Source organism: Drepanopeziza brunnea (assembly GCF_022702325.1).
Source record: "Drepanopeziza brunnea f. sp. 'multigermtubi' strain 214-2 chromosome Unknown ctg16, whole genome shotgun sequence".
In the NCBI taxonomy this organism is placed as follows: Eukaryota; Fungi; Ascomycota; class Leotiomycetes; order Helotiales; family Drepanopezizaceae; genus Drepanopeziza; species Drepanopeziza brunnea.
The window spans coordinates 294,809-320,853 of NW_027094079.1; the positions used below are offsets into that span (position 1 = coordinate 294,809).

A 26,045-nucleotide genomic window follows, 5' to 3' on the forward strand; every position below is an offset into this window, starting at 1 on the left:
CGAACGAGACTGATACGTACGTACACACACACACACACATAGATAGATATCGAGATATCGAGCTACACAGCATCCGCGCCAACTCTATCGGCGTCTTTTTTTTTTTTTTTTTTTTTTTTTCATTATCAGCATCAGCATCATCATCACCATTATCATTATCAGCATCATCATCATCATCATCAGCAAGCATCAACAGCGACCGGCGTACCTTACAGCAGGACAGGATAGAATAGAAGCATAGATCTGGCGTTCAGAGTTTCGTTATTTTCGACATTCGCATTCTCGACATTTTCGGCGTCCGTTTCCGCTCAATCCACAATCCATCCTCTCTCGTTTCTGATTGATTTCTGTGTTGGGGTCGGCGTCGGCGGTATTTTTTCGGATTTCTTTTCTTTTGTGTTGAGGCGTGCGGGCGGGTTTGGGGGGGGGGGGGGGGGGGTTGGAAAAGAATTATGATGGCTAGTGATGGTTTTTTTTTTTCTTTTTTTCTTAGAATAGTGGGTGTGAAATAGACGGATGAACAAATAGAGAGAGAGAGATTTGTAGGAAGAGTGAGAGTGAGAGTGATAGTTTTAGGAATATAAAAGTCGGCTGGGTTGAAGGGAAAGGAAAATAATTGACTTCGCGGATATGGATGTGGAAGAAGAAGGAGAAGGAAGAAGGGTGGGCTGGGAAGGGAGGGCAAAAAAGAGGGAAAGGCGGAAAAGTCTCTGGGATACGGTGGTGGATTTTTGGATTTTTTGGGTTCGGTTTCTCTAGTTGGTTGGGTGGAGTTTGGGGATTAGGCGTAAGGACTAGAAATAGAAATAGAAAATCAAGAATATATAAATTGCGCTAACAATGAAGTTTTTTAGTGTTCTTTTATGTTTCGGATTCCAGCTAGATGTGATAGTGTAGATTTGCTGTGGTTTTTTCTTCCTCTTTAGTAAATGAGGGAGATGAGAGGGAAAAGGGGGTTTCATTTATTTTCATTTGATTGTACGTAAAGAAATTGTCGAACTTGATGCCCAATATTCGTCGATGATTTGCTATGTTATAAGGATATATCGATGCCGTACTGTGACCTTTTTGCAATTTAGCGTCGGGATTGATTACTAATACAAGAGCGCTTGATAGATGGAAGCCGAAAGATGTGATGAGAATTATTGAAAATATAATTGTTATTCGTTACGTACTTATATGATCGGAATATACATGTATATTGAAAGAAAGGGCATTCTGAATGGGGGGGGGGGGGGTGAAGAGGGTTCTTTTCTTTATCTTCAAAATGAAAATGAGGGAAGGCGGTATTAGGCTGAGACGGAGAAGTAAGAGTGTTAGTAAGTATTGTTTATTGCTCGGTCTTCGTGCACTATAGAAAAGAAAGAGAGACTTTTCGTATTTGGCAAATCAAGCTCTAAACAATGCTCTCAAACAGCTAGCTTATGAAGCTAGAGCTGAATGAGGACCTTGCGTAAAAAGACGAGGTTTTGAGACCTGATTGGGACGTTATAAGGTCGATAGAAGCCGAGGATTTCTGAAGAGGGGAAGAGGCTTTCTAAGGACTTTTAAGCGCCTTCTTTAGCGCCAAGGCGGTAGTCTTGCAGTGACTCCTCCACGCTATAAACACCAACATTTTTGATGTCTATTACGTATCTTTACAGAGTTTGACTTACGACCAGCTCCCGAGGGGTATGATGACGTGCTACAAATACCTAGCTAAAATAGGCGGAGAAAAGAAAACAGAAAGAGCGGGAAAAAGGATTAGAGCTAAAAAAAGAAGGCTTAGGATAGGAGATGGTTAATGGTGCATTTCAAGATATAGCACTCCTAACATGCTTGCCTTGCAGCTTCGCACTATTGTATATTTTTATTTGTTGTACTTGCTTTTATTCGGTTAGCGAAGCTGAGCTCCGCAGTTACGCTAAGGAGACGAAGAGAGACGGAGAGAGACGGTTTGCTGCTATGTAAGTTAGTTAATCAACTTTCGTGTAACCAGTATTCTGAATTAAATTTTTTCTTTTCTTTTCCCACCATATAAAGCTTCGAACACAGCGATCCCAGAACTCCAAACACAGCGACCCTAGCACTTCAAACAAACATGGATACCAGGCATAAACATACCGAGCGCTCTCTATCACGGACAGCAGCCATTCTGGACGACATTCTGACCGATCCAGGACACCAGATCTCCACCCAGGACCTCCAAGGAACCTCGTCCGACCTCGAGCACACCCTCCCCGACGCAGACCGCCGCCTCTTCCCTCAGGAGGTCATTCTGCGCTTCCACGCCTTCTCCCGGCTGCCAACGGAGCTCCGCCTCATCATCTGGAAGATGTGCATGCCGGTCCGGGGCCGGAAAATCCGGATCGGCAGCCCCGCGCGCGCGGGTGCGGTGGAGGTGGCCTCGCCCGTCACGCTCTGGGTCAACCGGGAGAGCCGCGCCGAGACGCAGCGCGACTACCGCCTCCTGTGGGACGGCACCTTGGGCGCCGCGTACTGGAACCCCGGCCGCGACGTCGTCTGCTTCCCCCGCGTCAGCCTCTCGACCAGCGACCGGCTGTTCAGGGCCGGCTACTGCTGCGACAAGGCCATGCGGGCGACGATGCAGCAGATCCAGATGCTCGAGCTGACGTACGTCCCGGCCGCGTGGGCGCTGTTCTGGGTCACTGAGAAGGTTGCGAGTGTGAGCGGTTTGGGCCCCTCGGCGCTCGATGGGCGGCGGGGCGGGAAATTTTGGGATTGGCTTCCAATATCGCCTCATCATTTTCCGAGTTTGAGGGTCTTGACTCTGGTTCCGTGGGTTGCTCGTCGCAGGGGAACGGACAATGATGAAAAGGTGATCCGGACTCGGTTCAAGGCGCTGCGTGCAGCCATGAGTGAATATTGGACGGCCAAGGACGAGGATGGCAAGGTCAGGAACTTTGAGTTGCGAATCGTGGACAAAGTGAAGAATTGCCGGCCTAGGATAGTTTGATGGGCAAGCAAATATGTAATTAGTGTTTCTAAAAGGCTTGGATTTCTGATTGAAGCCCACTTGTGACTGTAATGGTAATGCTTTTTTTGATATTAAGTAATACATTTTTGATACCAAGATCCGCTATCGCTTTTTGATTTTAAAAACAACATATTGACTGGCCATATGCCACGTGCGGAGCAAAGAAGGGTTCTCACAATCTGCATCTTCTGGCAGCTACATCACCGATACCAGAAATAACCGATAATTAACTGTAGTTTCGCATAGTGCCGATTTATCAAAGTCCAATAGCTAAGCAACGACTTGCTATAACCAAGTAGATTGCCAAGCTTCGTACATATTTGAGAGACTTGCCTCGATCTCACGATCAGACTTTATTACATTATATCAGTCTGGACCTAAGTAACCCAGTCTTGAAGGAATTGAGTCTAGCGCAATAAGCTTGTTTGTCAGTTGGGCGGGCGCAAGGGCAAAGCGATGGGATAGATGGATGCGAACGAGTCGATAGGGTGCAAGCGAGACTCGAAGACGAGACGATTCAGCCAAAAAGACGCTATTACATCGCTCTTAAGTTCAATGAAAAGAAACTGGTAGAGGAATTTATCTCAAGCCGTACTTTCTCGAGATAATTCTTTCTTACGGCCACGAGCAAAAATGACAACAGTGAGCTAATATCACTTGCACGGCATGATATCTCGAACTGCAAGTGACAAAGTGGGATTTTGGTGACCGTTTCATCATACGCTATATCACGGTCAATCTGCTTACTGTCGGAGTCTCGCCTCAATAATGCCGCTATAGGCACTCACCGATCCATAAAATTCCATGATTTCATAGCCCGCTTCACCGAGCAGCTTGTTCCACTGCGACTTGCTTCTCTCCTTCCCAGCGATGACCAGCATGTTAATGTCACGTAGGACCTGACTGACGCTTGGATTGCGGTCTGGCAGGACAAGCTCGCATATGAGGAGCCGCGATGTGGGGGAGCCTCGCATCGCCGTTTTGAGATTGGCCAGGATCTGAAGACAGGAGGAGTCGGGCCAGTCGTGGAGGATGCTCTTCAAGAAATAATTGGAGCCTGATTAACGTCACTTAGGCTATGATCGGGAAAACGGGGGGAAATAACGGAGGAGTTTGGGGAAAATCTTGCCTTGGATTGGTTGGGCCTCCTCGAAGATATCGTGTGGCTGCAAGACCACGTCTGCGGGAACCACGGTCCCTCCGTCGAGAACGACTTGCATGTCTTCCAATGCGAACTTTCCTTGTAGGTTGGGGAACGCTGACCGGATCTGATTGATAACGTGCCCCTTGCCACCTCCAACATCCACGAGCACTACTCCCTCTTTATTCGGACTCAATCGGTCGAAAGGATATGCTCGAAAATTTTCGCTCGTCTCAATCATAGATACTACAGTCATGGCGCTGTTGAACACTTTCATCTTCTCAGGATGCTCCTCCAGGATATCAAAGACACCCTTGTCCGTCTCTCCATGCGCAAAGGAGAACGGACTGTTCTTCGCATCGGTAGGATTTCTAAAGCCGTTCTTGAGATAGTAATCGACTGCCGAATTCGTTTGAGCATGAAGCATCTCATCGAAGAGGTGGCGGGTGGATGCTTCAGCGGGAGGAGAGGTGAGAAAGCGCGAGTAAGGAGTGTGGCTGTAGGATGGCAGAGAGTCTTTTGGAGAGTCGTTTTCGTGGATAATATTGAATGCAGCTACAGTGCGTGCTATGCGTAAGAGGAACTCTTCCTCGGAGTTGGTCTTTTGGGCGAGGTCTGCGATTGTAGAGGGCTCGCCGGAAGTTGGTAAAGCTTTCTGGGAAAGTCAGAATTTTAGGCACTCGCGGGAATATTGCTTATTTTACGAAAAGACCCATCCCAACGCCGATTCGTATAGCAACGTTAAGATTGGGACGGAAATTAATCTCCGCGAACAGTTGCTGATAGGGCGTTGTTGCTTGGCAAAGCTTTGAGGAGCTTAATTGAATTTCCTGTAGAGCTACTGCTCTCTCGTGAAGGTTCTTTGCTTTATCAAATCTTGCAATTGAAGCTTGAATCGTTCCAGAGAGTGCGTCCAAGGTTGAAACGGAGGGCGCGATAATTGGCGGAGCTGGTGGACTACCTCCTGCTGTGTTAGACATGATGGTAAGACCGGATGAGTTGATTGAGTATATGAATGATTGAAGAGAGATAGCTTAGAATCGAAACGATAGATACGGTAGGTGCGAGATGCTTATATGCAAGTGGGTGGAGCAGCTGATTATGACATGATCATAGGTCTAATGGCTCGTTGGGAGTCGAGACCAGAGACCATATGGGTATTGGTAAACGGAGTTCCACAGTGGAAACCCCCACACTGTATGCGGATAGGTTCCTACGTATAAGCAAGCTTTGTACGAGTGTCTTTGAAGTTCGGTACCGAGATATTGAGAAGTGAGGTTGAAGCCCCTGATGGAGAATGTAAATAGCCGAGGAAGCCAAACACATAAATACCTGATCTAGCTTACTTCGAGCTTTGGACGGCATCTGAATACCGACATTCAAATTAGAGTTAATCCTAACCTCAGAAATCTAAAATTAGAATGAATTAGATACCATTGAGATCACCAATCCACTTAATGCTCAGTGCATATGAGGTTGCACAAGTGTGGAACTGTTTGTTACCTGAATGAGGGGTATTCGGAAGTCCGGTCTCCAGCATCTGCATCGATATCTCCTTGTACAACGCACTGTCATTCCATAGTCCACGGTCCATCAACATCGACATGCCACTATTGCGACTTCAGAATTGGTGGTGTCATGCTTTGCTGTTTGAATCTCCGTGACGGGCAGCGGCGGCTGAACTTGGAAGTGACCTTGCCCTTGTCCTTTTTCTCGTTCTCGTCCTCTCATGACCACGATGTTTACTTATATCAACACCCGCATCGGTGGCACTTGCCTGCACAAGGTGAACGTAGCCTCGTACCTTTTTATATACTTATGCAATCATATCCTTATATAATTACTTTTATTCCTGTAACTCTCTGGTTGAGTTCTACCAAAACCTAATACAACCCGAATCTTTCTCCTACCTGGTCCTCTTCCCCTGAAATCCTTAGCTTAGAGTTGCTATCTCTATTGGAGGACTGCATTGGCACTACACTTACGCTCCCCCATCCCCAAGACCAGAATGTCCTACGACCTACTCGAACGACGCAGGTCGAGATTCGTCCTCTGGATCCCCGGACAGCCACCTGTACCGAGACCTCCTCAGCTTATCATCGGAACTATAGCCTCCACCTTTCCTCCGACTATACCGCCGGCCTTCATTCAAGTCTTCCATGGTCCACTCGCGAGCACACTTACAGACCTCTGGGAGCTCGACCCAAATGAGGTCAAACCTACGTTAAGCAATGGCGTGTACCATTACTGGTTCGAGGTCCGGGATACATCTCCAGAGAACCTGGGGATTGTACAAGTGACAGACCCGATCGCGTACGATGTTGACTATAGGGTCACGCAACCCACTGGAGACAAGGCCCAACCAGCTTCGGTGGTCATGTTCAGGGATGGAAAGCTATGGCCTTGCGACAGATATGGCACCGAGCCAGGTCAGGTGGCTGGTAAGATTTCTTGAGTTCCTTCCCTCATTATAGACACTTGTGGCATATTCTGATCTTGTTTATCAGTACCTCCGCCAGAAAATGTCCCGGACAACAACCATTTAGTGATCTATGAATTGCCAACTTCGTGGGCGAGGTACTCAACAATTGGCAATGTCGAAGTGGACAAAGGAACCTTTCTGGACGTCCTTGCACTATTTGTCCCGGTCACCCCCGGCGAGCATTTCAGGGGCGTCTCCGCGGTTGCCAACGGAGCCATTCTCTCTGACCTGGGTATAAATGCCCTTGAGCTACTGCCGGCTGCAGACGCAAGTCCAACAGGGCAATGGGGCTACGCAACCGCGAACTATTTTGCTACGGACTTTGACCTTGGAACCTCAAGCATGCTGGTATCATTGGTGGAAGAAATTCATTCTCAGAAGATCCGGCTTTTCACCGATGTGGTCATGGCATTTGGGCACGATCCATATATCTACATCGCCTTCGACCAATTTCATATTGACCCAAGATCAACAGCCGAATCCAGTAACCCGGAACGCTGGCAATCGCACACCCCTCATGCCAGCGATGGCCAGCTCCGAGCCGGCTATGGTGGCAGGAACTGGCGCTACCTTCAGAACACGAGTAATACATATGATCCAGAGTCAGGTAGGAAGACCCTGTGAACGCCTTTGACGCTTGGCATGATTCTAATTCGGGTCAGGCAATGTTGACGACGTCTATCCCTCTTGGGCATTTCACAAAGCTCATGCCCAGCGATGGATATCAGACTTTGGTGTTGGTGGACTGAGGCTCGACAGTGTCAACAACATTGCCAACTACGACTTTGTGAGATCCTATAAACAGCACGCCATGGCTGTGTATCAAGCAACGCACGGAACGTCACCCAGCTCCAAGTTCCTTGTCGTCGGCAAAGAACTCAGCTGTCCACTCGATCTCATTCAAACAGGGTGCCTTCAGGCAATATGGAACGAGCCCTTCCAAGCCCGTATCAGAGCTGTCATCATGGGCAGGTATCTGGACTATGATTTTGAGTCAACGGTCCGCAGGATGGTTGACTGCAGACGAGATCCCGAACACCCATTTTGGGACGGAGCCCAAGCAGTTAATTATATCACCTCGCACGACACCGAAGGCTACGGAACCCAGAAAGAGCGACTCTTCAACTTTCTTTCTGACAATCAAGTTTCCGACATGGAACGGCGTGCCAAGTTTGCATTCGCGCTCCTTTTAACGGCGGTCGGGATCCCGATGATTTTCGCAGGCGAGGAATTCCTCGATCAGATGGACCGTGACATCGCACACAAGCAAGACGACCCCGTCAACTACGAGCGCAAATCCGAGGGTTGGCGTTCACGTATTTTTGACTACGTCTCCACTCTCGTCAAGCTGAGGACGACTTGCCCTGCGCTTGGAGACAACGATACTGATTTCTCTCATGTGGATTCCAGCCGCGGCGGTAGGATCATGGCGTGGAAGCGCGGCGCACCCGGACATGAACCCGTCGTTGTTGTGGCCAGTTTTACGGACGAAGATACCCCTGGTGCCGAGTATTATATTCCGAATTGGCCAGAGAGGGGGAGGGGCGATTGGAGAGAGGTTACGCAGGGGAGAGAAGTGCGTGTTGAGTGGGTGGGCCGGGAGCCGTTGATGCATTGGGAGGTTAAGGTATATACCTACTGGCAAGAAGTTTGAGTGAGTATGCTTTACTGCATCAGTGAGTGTTAATTCTCGAGTTCCACTGAAGGCATTGATACATCGTAATATGGGGAGTATTAGGGTTCTGCTTATCTTCGCCTCGGATCTGATAGAAGCTGGCTTTAACTTTCTTCCACTTGCTTTTTCGGAAGCAATCACGATTCAGAAGCAATCACGATTCAGCAGCATCGCACGTCTCTGTAGCCAACTTCATCCCCCATAGATCAAAACATTGACCTAACTAACTGAGAACAGCATATCTGGAAGCCGGTGTTTTCGACTGTCTCGCTAACTTGTGGCTCGCATCCTAATTTAGTCGAGGACGTCATGATCTCAATGTCTGGCATCACAGTATCAGCAAAATGATATATATACCGGATCATCGTCCCCGGACATCCCTTGCTTGTGTATCATGCTAGCATTGTTCCCCGGACGACTGGTGGGGACAGTTCCACAAGGAATGGAAGAGGCAAGATAAGGTGTTCCTCGATCGATGTGGTGTTGACGCAGTACACCCGCCTCGCTTAATAGCAGGTGATTCATTCATTCGTTCTAACAACACTGCTCAGCGAGAGCTGGAAAGGTCAATAGGGTTTGGAGATTTACGTTCGCTATCTAGATTGCTTTTTTGCATTGTGTTGCATCTGTATTGCATTTTTTGGTATATTGGTGCGGGAGAGCTGCGCAGGCCAGGCCAGGGCTCCAACGAGCGAACGAACGAACGCTCTTTCCTTCTTTCTCAGGTCCAGGTCCGAATCCTTTGGGAGTTCTACGTCTCGGGTACAAACAGATACACTACCTTAGTCTTTCCGTTCGTTGCTCCCACAGTCCAACAGACAAGACAGGAATCTCGACATCCCTATAGCCAAACCCATCTACCACCAGGCCACCACCACCACCAACCATGGCTGTCGCCACAGCTCGACCCATCGGGCTCCGCTGGCGATCCAATACGCCGTTCATAATATCCACCATCGCCATCGGCCTCTTCACTGACCTCTTCCTCTACGGCCTCGTCGTTCCTATCCTTCCCTTCCTCCTGCAGAGCCGCCTAGGGATCCCGCACTCGGATGTTCAGAAGTACAGCTCCCTCCTCCTTGCATGTCATGCGGGTGCTTCGGTTCTCTGGTCCATTCCGGCGGGGATCATTGTCGATAGGATTGGTGAGAGGAGAGGGCCGTTCCTGGTGGGCTTAGCTGCCTTGTGGGCGAGTACGGTGATGTTGTATGTCGGACGCAGCATTGGGTGGTTGGTGGCGGCGAGGGTCTTGCAAGGGATTAGTGGTGCTACTGTTTGGTTTGTCTCTCCCTGGGGGTCGAAATTGTGTTTGATCTCTGCCCGTCAATGGGCGTCCTGCAGATTTGTGTGCATGGCTGACTCGGATATCCAGGATCGTCGGCCTAGCAATGATCCTCGATACTGTTGGAAGTGCTAAGCTGGGACTCACCCTGGGGAGTATACTAGGCATCAATGGGCTCGGCAACATCGCGTCCCCCGTGTTGGGCGGGTGGGCATACAAGATGTATGGTGATAACGGCGTGTTTGCTATTGGCTTTGGACTCCTGGCTATCGACTTTCTCATGCGGCTACTAGTTGTCGACAAGAAAGCCGCCAGCAAGTACGGATCACGTCCTCGGTTTGCGGATGATATCCACAAAATTGACGGCGCGGGAGACTCGAGCTTCGTGGACGATGGCGCTGCAGAAGTTGGAGAAACTGCCTCCCTCATCTCACAAAACGCTCTGGAAGAGTACAGAATTCCCGAGGATTTGCCAGCAATCGTGCTCAAATTTCCCATGATCTACTGCATGTCCAATCCGCGGCTCCTGATGTCCCAAGGCGCAGCATTCATGCAAGCGGTCGTCCTCACAATTTTTGACGCCACGATTCCGCCACAAGCTCAGGGTCTCTTTGGCTTCGACTCCTTCCAGATCGGCTCACTGTTCTTATCTCTCGCTCTGCCGTATCTGTTCCTCGCCCCGGCAGGAGCAAAAGCAGTCGACAAGTACGGCGCCAAATTCCCAGCTACCGCCAGCTTCGCATTTCTTGCCTTCCCTCTGGCCCTATTCCGACCACAGCCAGGAAGCGCCCTCGAAATTGTGCGATTCTGCGTCTGCGTCGCATCGTCCGGAGCTGGACTGGGACTTATCTCTGCTCCGAGCTTTGTGGAAGCGAGCGTCGTGACTGAGCTGTACCACATGCATAATCCAGGGAGGTTTGGTGAGAATGGACCGTACGCTCAGCTGTATGCGATCAACAGCATCTTCCTGAGTCTGAGTCGTGCTCTCGGGCCCTTGATGGCTGGGTACTTGAGCGTCACGCTCGGCTATGGGAATATGAACGCTGTGCTGGCGGGATTGTGTCTTTTGACTAGTGGGCTGTGCTTCTGCTTCCTTGGAGAGAGAAGGGGCAATGCGAAGGGAGCCGTGAAGGAAGATGGGGGAAACTGACGAGACGGCATCAGGCACTTGTATACGACGAGCCAGGGTTTGAGCCTTCAGATTGTATATTTTTTTCTTACCGTGTTCTAGATTTTGAAGTTGGAAGTGGTAGCCGAGATGGGGACATTTATAGATATATATATGTATACATATATATATATATATATATAACCAGCTAACTAAATCGCAGTAGATTTGCGACATAATAAGGTTTTTTAGGTCTTGGTATCATATGTAGCTATTATTATTTATTAATTATATTTTTACTGATAGTCAGATTCGAGGTAGTCAGTATTATAATCCTATCGATTTGAGTTATTTGATTCGTGAGGTAGCTAGGTAGCTTCGCTGGTTAGTGGTGGGTGTAATTATTATTATTATTATTATTATTTTTTTTTTTTTTTTTTGGAAAAAAAAGTTGAAGTTGAAGTTGAAATTGAAATTGAGGAATTGTTGGTGAGGGAAAGGGAGAAGGAGAGGGAGAAGGAGAGGGAAAGAGAGGAAAAGGAACAAGTTGTACGTAGCCCGCGTTCTCCTTTAAGAGTATAAACACGAACTTTTTTTTTTTTTTTTTTTTTTTTTTTGTTTTGTTTTGTTTGTTTTGGTCTGGTTTGGTTTTGTCTACCTTCGCTTAAGGGCGTCTGAGAACGGAGAACGGAGAACGGGAAAGATATGGTGTGTGCGGGAAAACGGGAGGATGTGGTGTTGTGCGTCGTCGCCTGCTTCTTTTTCTTAGCGAGCTAGGAGAGGAGGAGGAGAGGGGGGAGTGGGGGAGGAGAGGAGGGAAGGAAGTTGGGGAGAGAAGAAGGGACTAATTAAGCGTATCCTGCAATATCGCTGCTGCCGAGAGGGATTTTAGATGTCTTCTTTTTTGATGAAAATTGTTTTTTTTTTCTTTGACAGTTACTAGGTAGTTGATTGATTGCTATTCCAGACCGGGCTACACTAGATGAGTAGAGTGGAGTAGAGTAGAGTAGAGTAGATCAACATCTATCCTGATCTAGGTAGGAGATATGTAGATATATCTATAAATATATATTGTTTTGCTTCATTGATTCGATAGGAGGGGGCGACGAAGAGGGCTGGTTGGTCAGTGGGAGTGCCGGTGCTTATGCTTATGGTATCCGGATATGATATGAGTTGAGGGAGATTGAAAAGGACTGTGAAAGAGAAGAAGAAAAGAGGAAAAGAGAAAAGTGCAGTGGTGATGTTGTAAAGCAGAGGGCATGAGGAAAATATTTTCAGGTTCGCGATCCAGACTATATTCGAAGAGAGGAGAGGGGAGAAAGGAAAGGAACAAGAGTTGGCCTTGCGGTATAGCATGATCAGGGGTTTTTAAGGCTGCATTTTTATACAGTTATATTAATGCTAGGACGCGATCTATAGGATATGATCAAAAGCGGAATATTAAATAACATAGAGTAGGACCGACCTGCTTTGAGGAAAGCTATACGACGCGCAGAACGGATGCTAGAACGAGATCTGAAAATTGAAACAGCTTACCTTACTTATGACGAGTCGGAATTCAAAAGTCAACAATGGCAAGATTCCGAGGTGACGAGGTGACGAGGTGAATATCCTACACGATTTAGAACACAATAATGGCATTTTTGCGTGATGCAATAAGCCTTCCCACAACGACACTTTCTAATGACCTTCCGCCGGAATTCTTTCGAGCTCCCAAAAATCCGCGGCAACCAATGTGCTTTTGATCTAGGACTTCCAGCCACATACAAAAAACAAGGGTATATCCTGCCCACACCTAAACGCCCATAAGTTCAAAGAATCTTAGCGCCGGATTGTTCATGCCTTCGGACTCGCAGCTGGCGTAGCTCCCACGGCTTTGCTCTTTCTTCTCTTTGGCTTCGCCATCCCAGGTGTCTTTGGACTCTTCTCTGCCTTGCTACCCTTTCTCTCTGCGGGAATGTTCGTCTTCAAAGGCGACGGGGCAGGTACAGGTTTAGCAGTCTTGCTTGGTACATGCAATGGTCCTTTGACAGGTCCTGGCACCATGAGCTTGTCTTTAGCCTCTCTTCCAGTTGACGAGAAGTGGAAGTCCCCAGGCTGTCCGGTAACGGGAATAGCGTCCATGTAGTCATCTCCATACGTCATAGAGGCATTGATTGCTTCTTCGAGGACTCGGTTATCGAGATAATTACTACCTATTGTAGCAGCGGCGGGGGGTGGCTTTTGGGAAGCCTGTAGAGGTTCGGGAAGGGGTGTGTTCTCTTTACTGGCTCGGCTCAGCTGTGGCTCAACGTTCTTTCCGCGCTTACTTGTTGGTGGTGGAATGTAGACATGGCCAAGTGCTGGACTGAAGTCGGGGAGAGTTGTCATGGAAGTGGCGACTTTGTTCAGAGAAGATATGATCGCCATCTATTTACCATTAGCAAGAACTTTATAACTGAGACTACTTAGGCGTACGGTTCTGTTGCATAGGATATCTGCCACCGTCGATGCCATGTAGATATTGTCGCCGACAACGAAATAATTCGAGTGTATTGTGATCTCGTCTTCTTCGGAAGGTACTTTTCTCCGGGTTTGCTTCCTAATGACCCAAATTCCGGTTCCAGTCCCGGGTGCCATTTCTTCTGGCTGCTCTGCGATAACAAACTCCAATCCCGACATCGTCTTGAGTCGGCCCTCGAAGGCAGCTCGCGTTTGTAGAACTTCAAACAGGTTTGGATTGAACGTGGCTTGCGACGCCAAGATGGCATTGTTCGAGGTTTGGTCAAAGAATGGCGAGTGAGAGAAGTAGTGGAGGACCGAGTTTTCGTGCACGCCTTGCATCTGCTGTGCAAGGACCGTTGACTTCCATTGGATTTCGTCCAAGGGGAGGTCTTGGGATGCCATTGTGAGTGAGCGCAAGATCAGGCAGATCAAGCAAAACCCAGGTCGAAATCGACACCGACAGAATTGTCGGGTTGACGAAACTCTTTGGTACCGGGGCTTGTAGTCGGAGTGGACGAGGTTCTCGTCAGCGTCAACAAGGCTGTGAACTAAGTCACCCTAAAATCGGGTAGACCCCTGCTAGTCCTTACACGTGACCATAGAGACGTACAGGCCAAAGCTGTCGGGCTTCACATCTCTACAACTGCATCCCTCGCAGACAGGATTCCCAAGAACCCAAGTGCGGTGTAACCAGCCCTTGTGCAAACCAACAATTCAGCAAGAATCTGTTTGCGAATCCACCATACTCCCCCGCTATGGATCTCCTCTCCTCAATCCGCAAGGAGGGATCGCGGGGTGGAGTCAACTTTTCCTGGGACGATGTGCAGACCTCACAGCACCGCGAGAACTACCTTGGTCACTCTATCATGGCACCCGTCGGACGATGGCAAAAGGGCAAAGATCTAAGCTGGTATGCCAAAGGCGACGACAAGAAGGGCGAGAACGGAGAGACGGCGGAGGAGAGGAAAACGAGGGAGAGGAAGGAAGAGATCAAGCGGATCAAGGAGGCCGAGGAAGACGCTCTCGCCAGGGCTCTGGGCCTACCCGTTGCAGATAGAAATGTTACGGGGAGCAATGCGATTAGTGTTGGGGAGGTCAACCGAGCTGTGAAGGAGGCAGGCGTAGGAGAGGAAGGCGACACGGAGGGGAAAGGGGCTGGATTTGGTGGATTTGTTGGAATGGCAGATGGGGGGGACCGAATGGAAGGCGACTTCAGGGGCCCGAACGACGGAGGGCTGACCAGGAAGGACGCAGAGAAGGAACGCAGAGGGGACGATGGTAGAAGAAGGGAGGGGAGGAGTCGCAGTCGGGAGAGAGGACATAGACATCGAAACCGATCTCGAGATGGCGAGAGAAGGAGACATCGATCAAGGAGCGGCGACAGGCACAGAAAGCGTCGGCATAATGGGGAGCGAGAGGAAAGGAGACCTAGAAGTCGCAGCTTTGATAGGAAAGAGCGAAGACATCGAGACAGAAGCCCGGAAAGAGGGCGGCCAAGGCCTGAACGAGGAGAACGAAGTGGTCGGGAAAGGCCCAGAAGAAGCCGGTCACCAGAACGACGCAGAAGCCGATCACCGCGGAGGGAGTACAGAGGGAGAAGGGGAGAGTGATGTGGCTGCGCTGATTCGAAAGCTCTAGAACTTAGCGATGGCGTCTGGCGTTAAAGAAGAAAACAGTTTGCCATTCAAAAAGAGGATATTTTCGACGCTGAAATGATGACATATCTATTGTAATCGTCACCTTCTGTCTGTTTACTTCTGTCTGATCTCCAAGATAATTCCTTTCATGCCGAGGGCTGACTATGGGAATGTAAGACGAAGTCATGATCCGAAATGAGCCACTCTGCTGGAGGCCACCCGCGGCAAACGAATAGCGGAGAGGAGTCTCATGCGCCGCTTAAAAAGATGTGAGCCGGGCAATCGTCAGAGTGCTCGACATTGAGATGCTAAGCAGTAGCTTCCGTAGTGGCGGTTGCATTAAAGTTAAGGGTTGTAACCGTGTGGCGCACTAGTGGTGCTAGTCGTTGGCCACGTGAGTGGTAGCCTTTCCTTAGCTCAGCCTTGCGAGCATTCGAAACTCGATACATGGTCTCACGTCTCCCTTTAATCCCTCCTATTAAGTCGAATTTTTTTTTTTTGCTCATCATATCATACGGACGATCAATGACAAAGAAATAATTAGGCTCATTTTGAATAGCCTCAGTCAGGTTCATAAAGCAGAAAAGCTAGGACTTCTCCTACTACCAAGATGGACTTCACCAAGCTCAGAGCAACGGCTCTGAAGGACGGTGATGACGAGGAGGCCGTTACAGTCAATACTCGAGCCCTTATTGACAAAGTTCTTGCACGCTACTCCGGAGAATGGACTACGCTGCGGGAACTCATCCAGAACGCCGCCGATGCCCAAGCTACCACCGTTACCATCAAATTCGAGACACTCCCATCCGCCTCCGTCCCGACCTCAAATACCACAAACCAGTCAGAGATACTGAAACATGTGCTCCTACATCACACCCTACGGCGGCTACTGGTCACCAACAATGGGCAGGCGTTTGGAGTCAACGACTGGTCGAGGCTGAAGAGGATAGCAGAAGGAAACCCGGACGAGACAAAGATTGGGGCTTTCGGAGTAGGGTTCTACAGTGTATTTGCGGACTGTGAGGAGCCATTTGTCAGCTCGGGGAACGAAGCTATGGCTTTCTACTGGAAGGCCAATTCATTGTTTACCAAGAGGCTGCAGTTGCCACCCGAACAGAGCAACCCAAATACAAGTTTCGTGCTGGATTACCGGAATACTACTACGCCAATGCCGAATCTTCTGTCTATTTGTCAGTTTCTCGCCACAAGTTTGACATTTGTTGCATTGCAGAAACTGGAGCTACAGGTGGATGATTGGACGATCATTAGGCTGGAGAAGAAGGCGGCTCCGAGTCTCGAGGTACCTATTGCTAGGGATGTAGAGACCAGGACGAAGGAAGGTCTTATGAAAGTACAAAGTATGGATCGGGAGAGTGTGCAGATGGATGCCACATTCATGAACGTTGTTGGTTGGAAACCAGCTATGTCCACAACTATGTCAAGACCAGGCTTTGAGAGCTCATATGGCACTAGCTCTTCAGATGTGCCATCCTTGAGATCGTTCTTCTCGAGGCTAACAGCAAGCACAAGTCATGCACAGCTCAAGACTAAGGCTATGAAGGAGGAGAAGGCACTCCAAGAGGTTGTACTTGAAGATCTCACTGCGATGACTACTGCGAATGTATTTCTGAGAGTCACCACTGCTGTTGTCAAGACTTCGGTCCATGAGAAATTTGCTGTGGAGCTCGAGCGCGCCACCAAGAAGCCGCCTCCGAAGATCACGAAGCTCGCGATTCTCACATCTTCATATGACGAAACGGCAGCATCTTCTAAAGACAACTTGGTGGCGAAGAGCGTGGATGTATTCTCCTCCGTCCTCCCGGGAAAGAAACCCGGTGGCCGTATATTTATTGGGTTTCCTACTCATCAAACTACCGGAGCGGGCATGCATTTGTCTGCACCGTCAGTCATTCCGACTGTCGAGCGGGAATCTATAGATCTCAATGCGAGATGGGTCAGAACATGGAACCAAGAAATGCTTCGAGTTGCGGGTATCATGGCCAGAATAGCTTTCGCCAACGAAATGGCCGATCTCTCCACCAAGATCAGCCGTGCTGTGAAGCTTGCTGGTCACGGCACGAAGGTTACAAAGGATGAAATTGCACAGTTTATGCCTGAGGCTCTCCATACCTTGAAGAGCTTTACCTTTGGAGAATCAACGCCAAGCTCTCAAGTATCGCAGCTCATTGAAGAAGCCTTTTGGACTGCCTACAAGAAGCCGTCCATTGAGATCTACAGTTCGCGAGGTGTGTTGCCAACTACGAAAGTTAGACTGGCTACGGAAGATCTCAGTGGCTTTGTCGATGGTATTCCAGTCGTCCCAGAGGCGGTAGCTGAAGGACCGTTTGTCAACAAGCTCAAGGATTTCGGACTCATTACTGAGATCACGTTCAACGACGTCAGGCAGGAATTAGAAGCCAAAGCGTTGACCAAAGGGCAACTGGTACAGTTTATCGGCTGGGCTGGAAAGAAGGCCATCACCGGAGATATGGATAGATCAACGGTTCATATTTTGATGGGCGTCGCTGTTGCGATGACTGGAGATGCTGATGGCGCAGGCGATGTTATCGCTTTGGGGACCATTACCAATTATCTGAGCGTGAGCAAGATCCCGGCCGAGCTTCCTCTACCACCATCCACGATGCCGTTCCAATTCACTCGGACGTCATCTGTGAATGAACTTCAAGCTCTGGGCTGGGAGCCGCTAGAGATTGTTCCTTGGCTGCGATTCCTCATTGAAACCAATTCCCACAGACCGAAAGAGCAAAGTCTGACGAATTCTCCGCAATTTTCAGCCAGTGTTCTCCAAGTGCTATCAAAGGCGTGGGATGGCCTGAGTCCAGGTTCCAAGACGACCGTTGTTGCACTTCTTCAGCCTCTTGCAGTGATCCCGACGAAGGCTGGTATGAAGAGACCTGGGGAATCTTTCTTCGCAAGCGTTAAGCTCTTCGAAGATCTACCCACGGTCACTTCGTGTCCGGGCGTCAAGGAAAAGTTCTTCGCAGCAATTGGTGTTCGGAAGACTGTTGATCTAGAGACAATCTTTGCTCGTTTACTTGCGCCCAGTTCCGCATCAAGGCCTGGAGAGAGGGCGGTCAATTATAGGCACATGGAAGTCATCAAATATTTGGCCTCTGTCCAAGAGGATATTCCAAGGGAAGATATTCAGAGACTGAAAAATTCACAAATCTGCCCTGCTGAAGCAGGACCAAAAGGCCTGGAGCCTACAGTAGGCAGTGCAAGATTGTACCGCGTATCTGAGCTTTTTGAGCCGAACGATGACCTGCGAGGGCTCAGGCTGCCTATCATTCAATGGCCTGGCCCACCCGGTAGCTACCGAGCAAACAGCGTTGAGGGTAGATTTCTAACTCATCTTGGCCTGAGATCGTACCCAGCTGTCCCTGAACTCATTGATCTGATGGCATCCGAAGAACCCGAAATGCGGTCCAAGTCCATGACTTACTTTGTATCTAATCATCACCTGAAGGGGTATGGGGCTTTCGACCTTCACCAGTCGAACAAGAAATTCTTGCCTCTTTACGGAGAGAGAGATCGCCTGGTATCTCCTTCCGAATGTTTTACAAATGAGCGATGCAAAGTCCTCGGCTTCAGTATCTTGTCCAGAGGTCTGGTTCCGCATGCTAATGTGAGTCACTTACTGATCACTCGAGTTGAAAACTGACTCAAGGTTACAGAAATTTGGAGTGGCCATGGATCCTCCGATCTCGCATTGTATAACCAGACTCACCAGCAACCCACCAAAAACTCAGAGCGAAGCATCAGCACTGTTTGGATATTTCACAAGTCGTCTTGGCGAGATATCTTCGCAAGGTGTTACCTTGCTTGCTGATTCTCGCATTGTTCCTGTCGTGGCTCAGAATGAGTCAAGCGGGTCATTGAATGAGAAAGCTGATGTTACCCATTTTGTACTGAAGACACCTCGGCAATGCTACCTGGGGAGCTCATCCGCCTACGGCGAAGTGTTCGACTTTGTAGATTTTGGGAGCGAGGCGAACGCATTTTTACTAAAATGCGGGTCCAAACCCGAACCTACTATTGTAGAGCTGGCGCAGTTTGCGTGCAGAGAACCGGCGCGCCTTCTTGGTCTTCTGCAAGGTCCCGAAAAGTATCTCGGTCTGCTGAGAAGTTTTGCGGACGAGCTTCCCCAGCTGAAGAAAAATAAAACTTTATTCGGTCAGATGAAGACCGCCAAATTTCTCATTGGATGGGTTGAGATTTCGGCAAGCAAGGACAAAGAGAAATCGAAGAAGCCACAGAATCTCATGGATGACGACTTAGACGTTGAGGACATGGAAGATGCACCTATCAAGCATCAAAGAATGGAGTCGGCTAGCAGAATCATCATTGTAAGTGCCAGTATCGACTATAAGATCACTACTAACAACGCACAGAACGATGACTACGCTGGTTATCGCCTATTCAGAAGTTCTCTTGTCTGCGCCCCTGAAGAAGAGAAATTAGAGGATTTCTACCTTGCTCTGGGTGCCCAGACACTTCGCAGTCTTATCCAGGAAGACCTCCGACTGGGCGAGCCAACTCAAGATACCGGTACCAAGCTCCGCACTCATGTCTTGGAGAGAGCAAAGCTTTTTCTGCACGAGACCCCCCGCGAAAACATCAAGCACGATGGTCGTTGGCTGGAGAAAAATCTCTGGGTTCAGATTGTATCGTCAATTAACCTCCGACGATCTCTCCGGGGTCATAGCCTTTCTCATAACGAGAAACGCTCCGCAGCTGTGCAACACGAGAAGAGAACAGGCTGGACATTGTTCGTCACTGCTGGCAACTACGACACCTATCAAATTAGCCAAGCTGTTTGCAAGTTACTGTTGGACAGACCCAATCAAAGCACTTATCTGACCTTCGAGCAATTCCTCAACCTGAGTTTGCATCAGCTCCGAGCCCGTGGCTACAATGTAGAACGTATCCTACGAGCCAAAGCCGCTGAGCAAAGAATGGCCGAAGAGGACCGTAAGAAACAGATGGCAATCGAACAGCAACAAATCAAAGAGCAAGAGGCGCTGTGGCAAAAACAGAATCAAAGTCAGATGATAGCCGCGGCAGCTGGTCGCGAAGAAAATGTGCCCAACATGCCAGGCGCCTTCGGCTCAGACTCCCCGGACAACAGTCCCATTCGTCAAGCCGACCAGAAAAGCCGTGGTGGCGGCAGTAGTATCTTCTCAGCTTTCACCAAGAAGCTAGGTCTCGACTCACGCAACAGTACCAGTAGTAGTGGTGGCAGCGAAGTGCAAGAACAATTGCAAAGCTTTCTCGGAGGTGGTACTGGTAACGATGGCTCGTCTAGTCAACCACCTCCGCCTCCCTATGATGGGACAGGAGCCACGGAAAAAGTCTCCAATCCCGCCGAGATCCAGCAGAATCTGCATAATGCTATTCAATCCTCCCGCCCCTATAACTCATCCACCCTGTTTTCGCCCCCAGAGACGCAGGCTATCAAAGAGCAAGCTACCTACTGCGACTCCACACCCGCTCAAAATATCATTTTCCTAGCCGACGCTTCGAACGGCATGCGCATCTTCGTGTCCAAAACCATGTCCGCAGACCCGGGCACCTTCCTTGCAGCCAACGTCTCGGCCCTCAACACATTCTCCCTCATTCTACAGGATGTGTGCGACGTGTATGCGCTGCCGCGGAAAGCGATGCACATCTTCCACGATGAGAGCGGCGGCACTATCGCATTCAATTCCGGCGGCGCGATTTTCTGCAACTTCAGGTTCTTCAGTCAGTTGCATGAGAAGAAGATACAAGAGGGTAGTGGCGGTGAGAATGGAGAAGCGAAAGGGGAGGCGGGCGTTTATTGGTGGGTTGTGATCGCGCATGAGCTGGCGCATAACATCGTGAAAGAGCATGATGCTCGGCATAGTTTTTACACGTATGTCATTCCCCTTCGCTAATCGCATACCCTTAAACTGCTTATACCGTGGTATGTTTGATCGGAAATGGAGCAAGGCTAATTTGAGAATAGGGAGATGTTGGTCGCGAATAACTTCTCGAAGATGATGGCTATGGCGGCGAAGTACTCGCGGGTGGGTAAGCTGCCACAAGCGACGGCAGGTATTAAATAGATGGAATGGCACCTGTCCGGTGTGAGTTGGTGGAAGAGCGCTTCTGGTGTACAAAGAGAGTTAGTCCTTATTACAGCATGGGCACTGGCATCAGCATTGGCTTTTGCATTCGTTTTACTTAGCATTAGCGTGGCGTAGGCAAATTGTTGAATAGAAATGTATTAAAGGAATTGCATTTGCGATATATCTTTATTTTTATTTCTCGAGCTGTAGTTGTCATAGTATTTGGTAGAGAAAGTATACTAGATTAAACGTGGCCATGCTTGATCGCGGCCATCTTTGACCGCGGCTGTAGAGGAAAGCACATTTGGCGCTTCTTACTCGGTGAAAAGAAAGAGATCTGGGAGATCTCATCTTATGAGATCATCTTATGATTTGTAAATCGAGCAGGAAGGAGTGAGATAAATAGGATAGAAAGAAAACTTGAGGGTCATGTGGTTCGAATTTTTTTTTTTTTTTTTTTTTTTTTTTTTTTTTTTTTTTTTTTTTTTTTTTTTTCAATTTTTTTTTTTTTCAATTTTTCAATTTTTCAATTTTTCAATTTTTCAATTTTTCAATTTTTCAATTTTTCAATTTTTCAATTTTTCAATTTTTCAATTTTTCAATTTTTCAATTTTTCAATTTTTCAATTTTTCAATTTTTCAATTTTTCAATTTTTCAATTTTTCAATTTTTCAATTTTTCAATTTTTCAATTTTTCAATTTTTCAATTTTTCAATTTTTCAATTTTTCAATTTTTCAATTTTTCAATTTTTTTTTTTTTTTTTTTTTTCCGGGTAAAGAAAATACTGGAAAAAATTGAAATGCCAAAGGCGAGGGAAAAGGAAAAGCGGTAAGGAGAAAAAAATTGATATTTAAAATCTGATAGGCCTTCCTTGTTCGAGCAAAGCCACAGAGCTTGCTTGTCCTTAATACGAATTGGTGGAAGTAAATGCACACAAAAAAAACCCCCCTCTAGATGTTTTGCTATGAACATGAAAAGCGGTTTCGTTTGACCTGCGACTTTACTTACTCGGAAGGAACGCGTAAGCTAAAAGCCCTTTCGGCATCATAAGGACCAGAAATGAGTGTACCTTGAAGTCTTTAAAGTTATAGCTCCAAAAGGCGGGCTGGTATTGAAGCAGAAACATATAAGAATGAGCCAGGATGGCGCATTATAGCAAGACAGACACTGCTATCAAGATGATGGGATTCTTATCTTCGAATCTCGCGATCCCTTTCGCGCCTTGGGTAGTTAGGAGTACTAGTAGAAAAACTCCGATGCTTTAATAGTCAGTGCGCTGACTATTACATTGTATTCTATAAGCCCCTTCTAATATTTGCCGAACGCTAGGTGCACGGACCATATCTTGCAGGAAATACATCGTTTTCTCGTTGCCTCCGTACGGAGGAACAAGACAATCCATCTCTTCTCTTCTTAATAACAGTATCAGTCGTTCAGCTTGTATTCAGCCCTATGTGCGGGCCAGCAATGCCTCCTCCGATCGCCTCTGGATAATTTCTCACACCCCGAATCTCATCCTATAAGCACTTCTCACCTCGTAAACACTTCTTACAATTCCCACCCGCATAAGACCCTTGATCGCTTCTTACCATATATCAAAGCACTTCTCACGGGTAGATATAATAGTCATATTTATCTATAAAGACTTTGATTTCGGCGCTGCCCGCATAGGTAACTGGTCAAGAGGTAATAAGCGAGATATTCGGTATTCATAATGGTAGTCCTCCCGCGCGCATGGACTTTTTCCGTAAAAGGTAACCGCAAGCTTGATGCCTTTACCGACATTTCCTTAGAAATAAATACTGATAATTAGTCGGCCAGCAGTGGCGGCAGTTAAAATAACCATCTCGGCTCGAGTCGTATACAAAGCAACAAGATCAACCAAAAAGGTAAGACTGCACGGACTCAGAAGTTAGTAAATCGCAGGCTTACAAGCGTAGCGATATTGCGCTTTCGTAGAGCGACGGGCATTTCCCGCTATCTATTTATATTATAAACAGGATCAAAAAGTTGTTGATATTCTTGAATGTTCGCTTATTTGTTTATCCTCGCTCTTTTTCGCTCTTTAATTCCTACTTTTTGCATAATGAATACTACTTTCATAACATGATAGAGACATATAATATTGTCTTTGTACATATCTCATAAAGTTCGCTTAAGCCGACCCGTGCATCTATTTTTTTATCATGATAGGTTTATTCGTTATTGATTTATTCCCAATACAAATCGCCATCTTCGGCTTTCTTCGATAGAAAATCAAATAATAAACCTTTAATTTTTTTTCAACGATGAATAATTTAAATGCCAACAACGAAAAAGAGCTATATTACTAAAACCCCTGAATGCATAAATCAACGTAAAAAAGCTCCTTCGGAATATTAAAATTCTCAATATTATAACTTTAGTCGTTATGAAGTTTATTTCCAATACAATCTAAAAACATACTCGGTTCGCAACGCAAACTCGCTTCCGCAACACAACGCAATCAATCGCTTATACCGAATAAGACTGAAAGGATGGAAAGGAGGACCATCTGAGTGAGCCGAGGATTAGCAAAACTCGTCGACGACCCACTGGCAAAAGTCCTCCCACTCGGCGTCCCAGGCCTCGATTCTCTGCGCGCGAAGCCCGCCCGGGGAGGTGATGTCGGCGTGCCACTCGTCGTTGGACTGGTCCTCGAATGCGGACCAGCGCACGGAGTTTTGGGCTAGGGAGGCCTGTGACCGACGCAATGCGCAATAGTTAGCAATGTGAGACCGAGGGAAACTGGTCCAAAATCACTAGGTCGACCGGGAAATGTTCAGGAAGGGGAGGAAAGGAAAGGAAAAAATTAGTGTTACCAGTCCTGCCAACCCGAGATCATCCCAGCCCTGCAGCGCCTGCCAGAAGTCATGGGACAAGCCCCCGCTGTTCTGGCCCATCATCCCGGGGTCGTCATTCGATAGACTGGCTTTCACGCCGCGAGAGAGGAGAGCCGGGAGGGGGTGCGAGGTGATGCTTGCGGTGTAGCGGAGGACCTCGTTGGAGATGGGACAGCATTCCACCAGCACCTGCCTCTCTTTTACCATGTCGATGAGGAGGGGGTGCTTGTATAGCGAGAATGCGTGGCCGAGGCGGCGAGAGGAGAGGAGGAGGGCGTCGTAGCTGGGTAGATATAAGAGTCATTTTTTACGTTGGAGGACTTTGGGAGGGTGTGGGTGGTTCTGGGACGTACAGGTTTTGATCAGTAGAGTTCCCTGAGCCGGTGGTCTCGCCGGCATGTAGGAAGAAGGGGATTGTGAGATTTTGGAGCTCGCATTGGGAGCGGAACCAGAGGAGGAGCGGTGCTAGGGAGTGCAGAGTGCGGCCTGCGTCTTCGGGGCCAACGAGGTCGTAGCCTGAGATTGTGTCCGGGTAGAGCTTCTTGGCTTGGAGGCAGAGCTTCATGTCTGTGTTTGTTTTGTCAGCGGGAAACACGGCTATTGGGAGAGTAAAAGAGAGGGTAGGGGGAAGATGAGGAGGAGGAGGGGGGGAGGGGAAAATCTTGCCTTCCAGGATGGCGGCGTCGTCGAAGCTACGGAGGCAATCCCAGATTATGCGGCAGCCCCAAAAGCCCCGACCTTTTCCGCTGCTGCTTGATGTGGTAGGTGCCAGCACATGGAAGACATCCTGCACCAATGCTTTTGCTTCCTTCACTGACGGGCTATCCTCGACGCCCACAACAAAATACCGCTCGTATTCTGGTTTCAATTTCGTCAGATGGCCGAAGATCTCCCCCTCTACGACTCTGACTGCATCCTCATCGACCGCATTTCCGAGGGCGCCGCTGTGGCAGTGGATGAACTCTGCAAGTTTTCCAAAATGCTCAGAGAAACCCGGAAATTTTTCACTGCAGATAGTCTGCTCGAGATGCAAAAGCCTGTCTTCCAGGGCGTGGTATACTCCAAGATCGATCTCTGGAGCTCCGTAAACGAATCGGTCAATCTCCTCCTTATAGACTCTCACCAACTCCAGCCGATTTTCTGTCAACTCCGCCTGCCCCTCTAGCCTGAAGCTCCTCGTCATACCTCGAACCTCTACCCATTTGATCCCATCCTCATAGGCCGTTCTCAGAAACTTCCGGATCAACCTTCTGGTGATCGGCTCATAGTAAGCAATGGGTGTGATCGTCACAAATGCGGACTGTAGTTTTCGCCATATATCATCGACACCGAGATGGTGCTGCACGGATTCGGTCTGAGTTATGGAGCAACGGTCCTTCATCCATTTCATGAACACGGCTTTCCCACCAGCTGGAAACATACTTGCTACAGTCCCAAGAGGGAGCTTGGAATCAGCTTGATACGTTGAGTGCCAGATGTTCATGTCATCTAGCGTGACGGTCTTCGAAAACTCAATCTTGACCACAGCTCTGTCCCATGCATCCTCGTCGACTAATGCTTCAGACGCCGAGATGACCATCCCAGGCGTCTCGATCGCTACATTGAATAACCACTCCAAATCAACAGTGGCAGCCATATGGCAGTGCAGAAGCGAGCCTTTAGGCATTTTTTGCACGATTTTCCATAGTTGAGTCCTCTCCATATGGTTTTTAGCCGAGTTAAAGATCATGCCGGGGAACAGCTCCTCGGATTCGAGGGTTGGGTCCTCTCCGACGTGAGCATTTGAGCGGCTCCATATCGTTTCGTGCTCCCTGAGACGAATGCAGGAGACTATGTCGCATGCTTGTTTGGCTGTAGGGGAAAGAGATTGGCGGAATTCGTGGTCTGGGCTGTGAGTTAGCAGGTGTTTTATAGGGCAAGGATGAGGCTTTACGCGCCGCTGCGTTCTTCCTTTTCACGTGATAGCAGACTTGAGCGGTCTTGCTTGAATTGCTGGAAAATGTATTTGGTTTCGGTGGTAAGGTGGTCCATCTTTGAGTTGTATGGTCTTGAAGGTTGAGCGGATGGCATGATGTTAATGTGCCCGTTGGAGAAAGTTATCTATTTATTGGTGTCTTTGAAAGAAGGTTTGGGCACAAAATGGCTCATCCCGGTAAAGAGAAGTGGATCAAAAACAAGACTAACCAAAAGATTGCACGTTCTGATCTTTGTTTTGAATATTCTGCACATCCGAAGCCAAGCGACCAGGCAGAGTAAATATTTGCCATCGGGAGCATCAATATTTCGGG

At 48.3% G+C, this 26,045-nt stretch overlaps 8 protein-coding genes across 8 annotated transcripts; 5 read left to right on the top strand and 3 right to left on the bottom strand.

The window, feature by feature from the left end:
* Nucleotides 1-2,080: 2,080 nt before the first annotated feature.
* L3040_008514 (uncharacterized protein) lies at nt 2,081-2,956 on the top strand (the record flags this gene model as incomplete). The annotated part of the gene is made up of 1 exon (XM_007293535.2): nt 2,081-2,956. One exon carries the CDS (start codon nt 2,081-2,083, stop codon nt 2,954-2,956), a length of 876 nt encoding a protein of 291 aa, XP_007293597.2.
* A 764-nt stretch (nt 2,957-3,720) lies between these two features.
* L3040_008515 (uncharacterized protein) lies at nt 3,721-5,098 on the bottom strand (the record flags this gene model as incomplete). Its single annotated transcript, XM_066157091.1, has 3 exons — nt 3,721-4,034; nt 4,107-4,773; nt 4,823-5,098. The coding sequence occupies 3 exons, from the start codon at nt 5,096-5,098 to the stop codon at nt 3,721-3,723; spliced, it is 1,257 nt and encodes a 418-aa protein (XP_066010358.1).
* Nucleotides 5,099-6,126: 1,028 nt separating this feature from the next.
* L3040_008516 (uncharacterized protein) lies at nt 6,127-8,568 on the top strand (the record flags this gene model as incomplete). Its single annotated transcript, XM_066157092.1, has 5 exons — nt 6,127-6,559; nt 6,626-7,207; nt 7,263-8,187; nt 8,339-8,457; nt 8,513-8,568. The coding sequence occupies 5 exons, from the start codon at nt 6,127-6,129 to the stop codon at nt 8,566-8,568; spliced, it is 2,115 nt and encodes a 704-aa protein (XP_066010359.1).
* A 593-nt stretch (nt 8,569-9,161) lies between these two features.
* Nucleotides 9,162-10,707, top strand: L3040_008517 (uncharacterized protein; the record flags this gene model as incomplete). The annotated part of the gene is made up of 2 exons (XM_066157093.1): nt 9,162-9,553; nt 9,648-10,707. 2 exons carry the CDS (start codon nt 9,162-9,164, stop codon nt 10,705-10,707), a joined length of 1,452 nt encoding a protein of 483 aa, XP_066010360.1.
* A 1,794-nt stretch (nt 10,708-12,501) lies between these two features.
* Nucleotides 12,502-13,551, bottom strand: L3040_008518 (uncharacterized protein; the record flags this gene model as incomplete). Its single annotated transcript, XM_007293538.1, has 2 exons — nt 12,502-13,074; nt 13,123-13,551. The coding sequence occupies 2 exons, from the start codon at nt 13,549-13,551 to the stop codon at nt 12,502-12,504; spliced, it is 1,002 nt and encodes a 333-aa protein (XP_007293600.1).
* A 353-nt stretch (nt 13,552-13,904) lies between these two features.
* On the top strand, nt 13,905-14,787 carry L3040_008519 (uncharacterized protein; the record flags this gene model as incomplete). Its single annotated transcript, XM_066157094.1, has 2 exons — nt 13,905-14,427; nt 14,474-14,787. 2 exons carry the CDS (start codon nt 13,905-13,907, stop codon nt 14,785-14,787), a joined length of 837 nt encoding a protein of 278 aa, XP_066010361.1.
* Nucleotides 14,788-15,396: 609 nt separating this feature from the next.
* Nucleotides 15,397-20,893, top strand: L3040_008520 (uncharacterized protein; the record flags this gene model as incomplete). The annotated part of the gene is made up of 4 exons (XM_066157095.1): nt 15,397-18,432; nt 18,482-19,153; nt 19,199-20,700; nt 20,794-20,893. 4 exons carry the CDS (start codon nt 15,397-15,399, stop codon nt 20,891-20,893), a joined length of 5,310 nt encoding a protein of 1,769 aa, XP_066010362.1.
* Nucleotides 20,894-23,445: 2,552 nt separating this feature from the next.
* L3040_008521 (uncharacterized protein) lies at nt 23,446-25,827 on the bottom strand (the record flags this gene model as incomplete). The annotated part of the gene is made up of 5 exons (XM_066157096.1): nt 23,446-23,613; nt 23,737-24,040; nt 24,111-24,324; nt 24,424-25,641; nt 25,695-25,827. The coding sequence occupies 5 exons, from the start codon at nt 25,825-25,827 to the stop codon at nt 23,446-23,448; spliced, it is 2,037 nt and encodes a 678-aa protein (XP_066010363.1).
* Nucleotides 25,828-26,045: the final 218 nt, after the last annotated feature.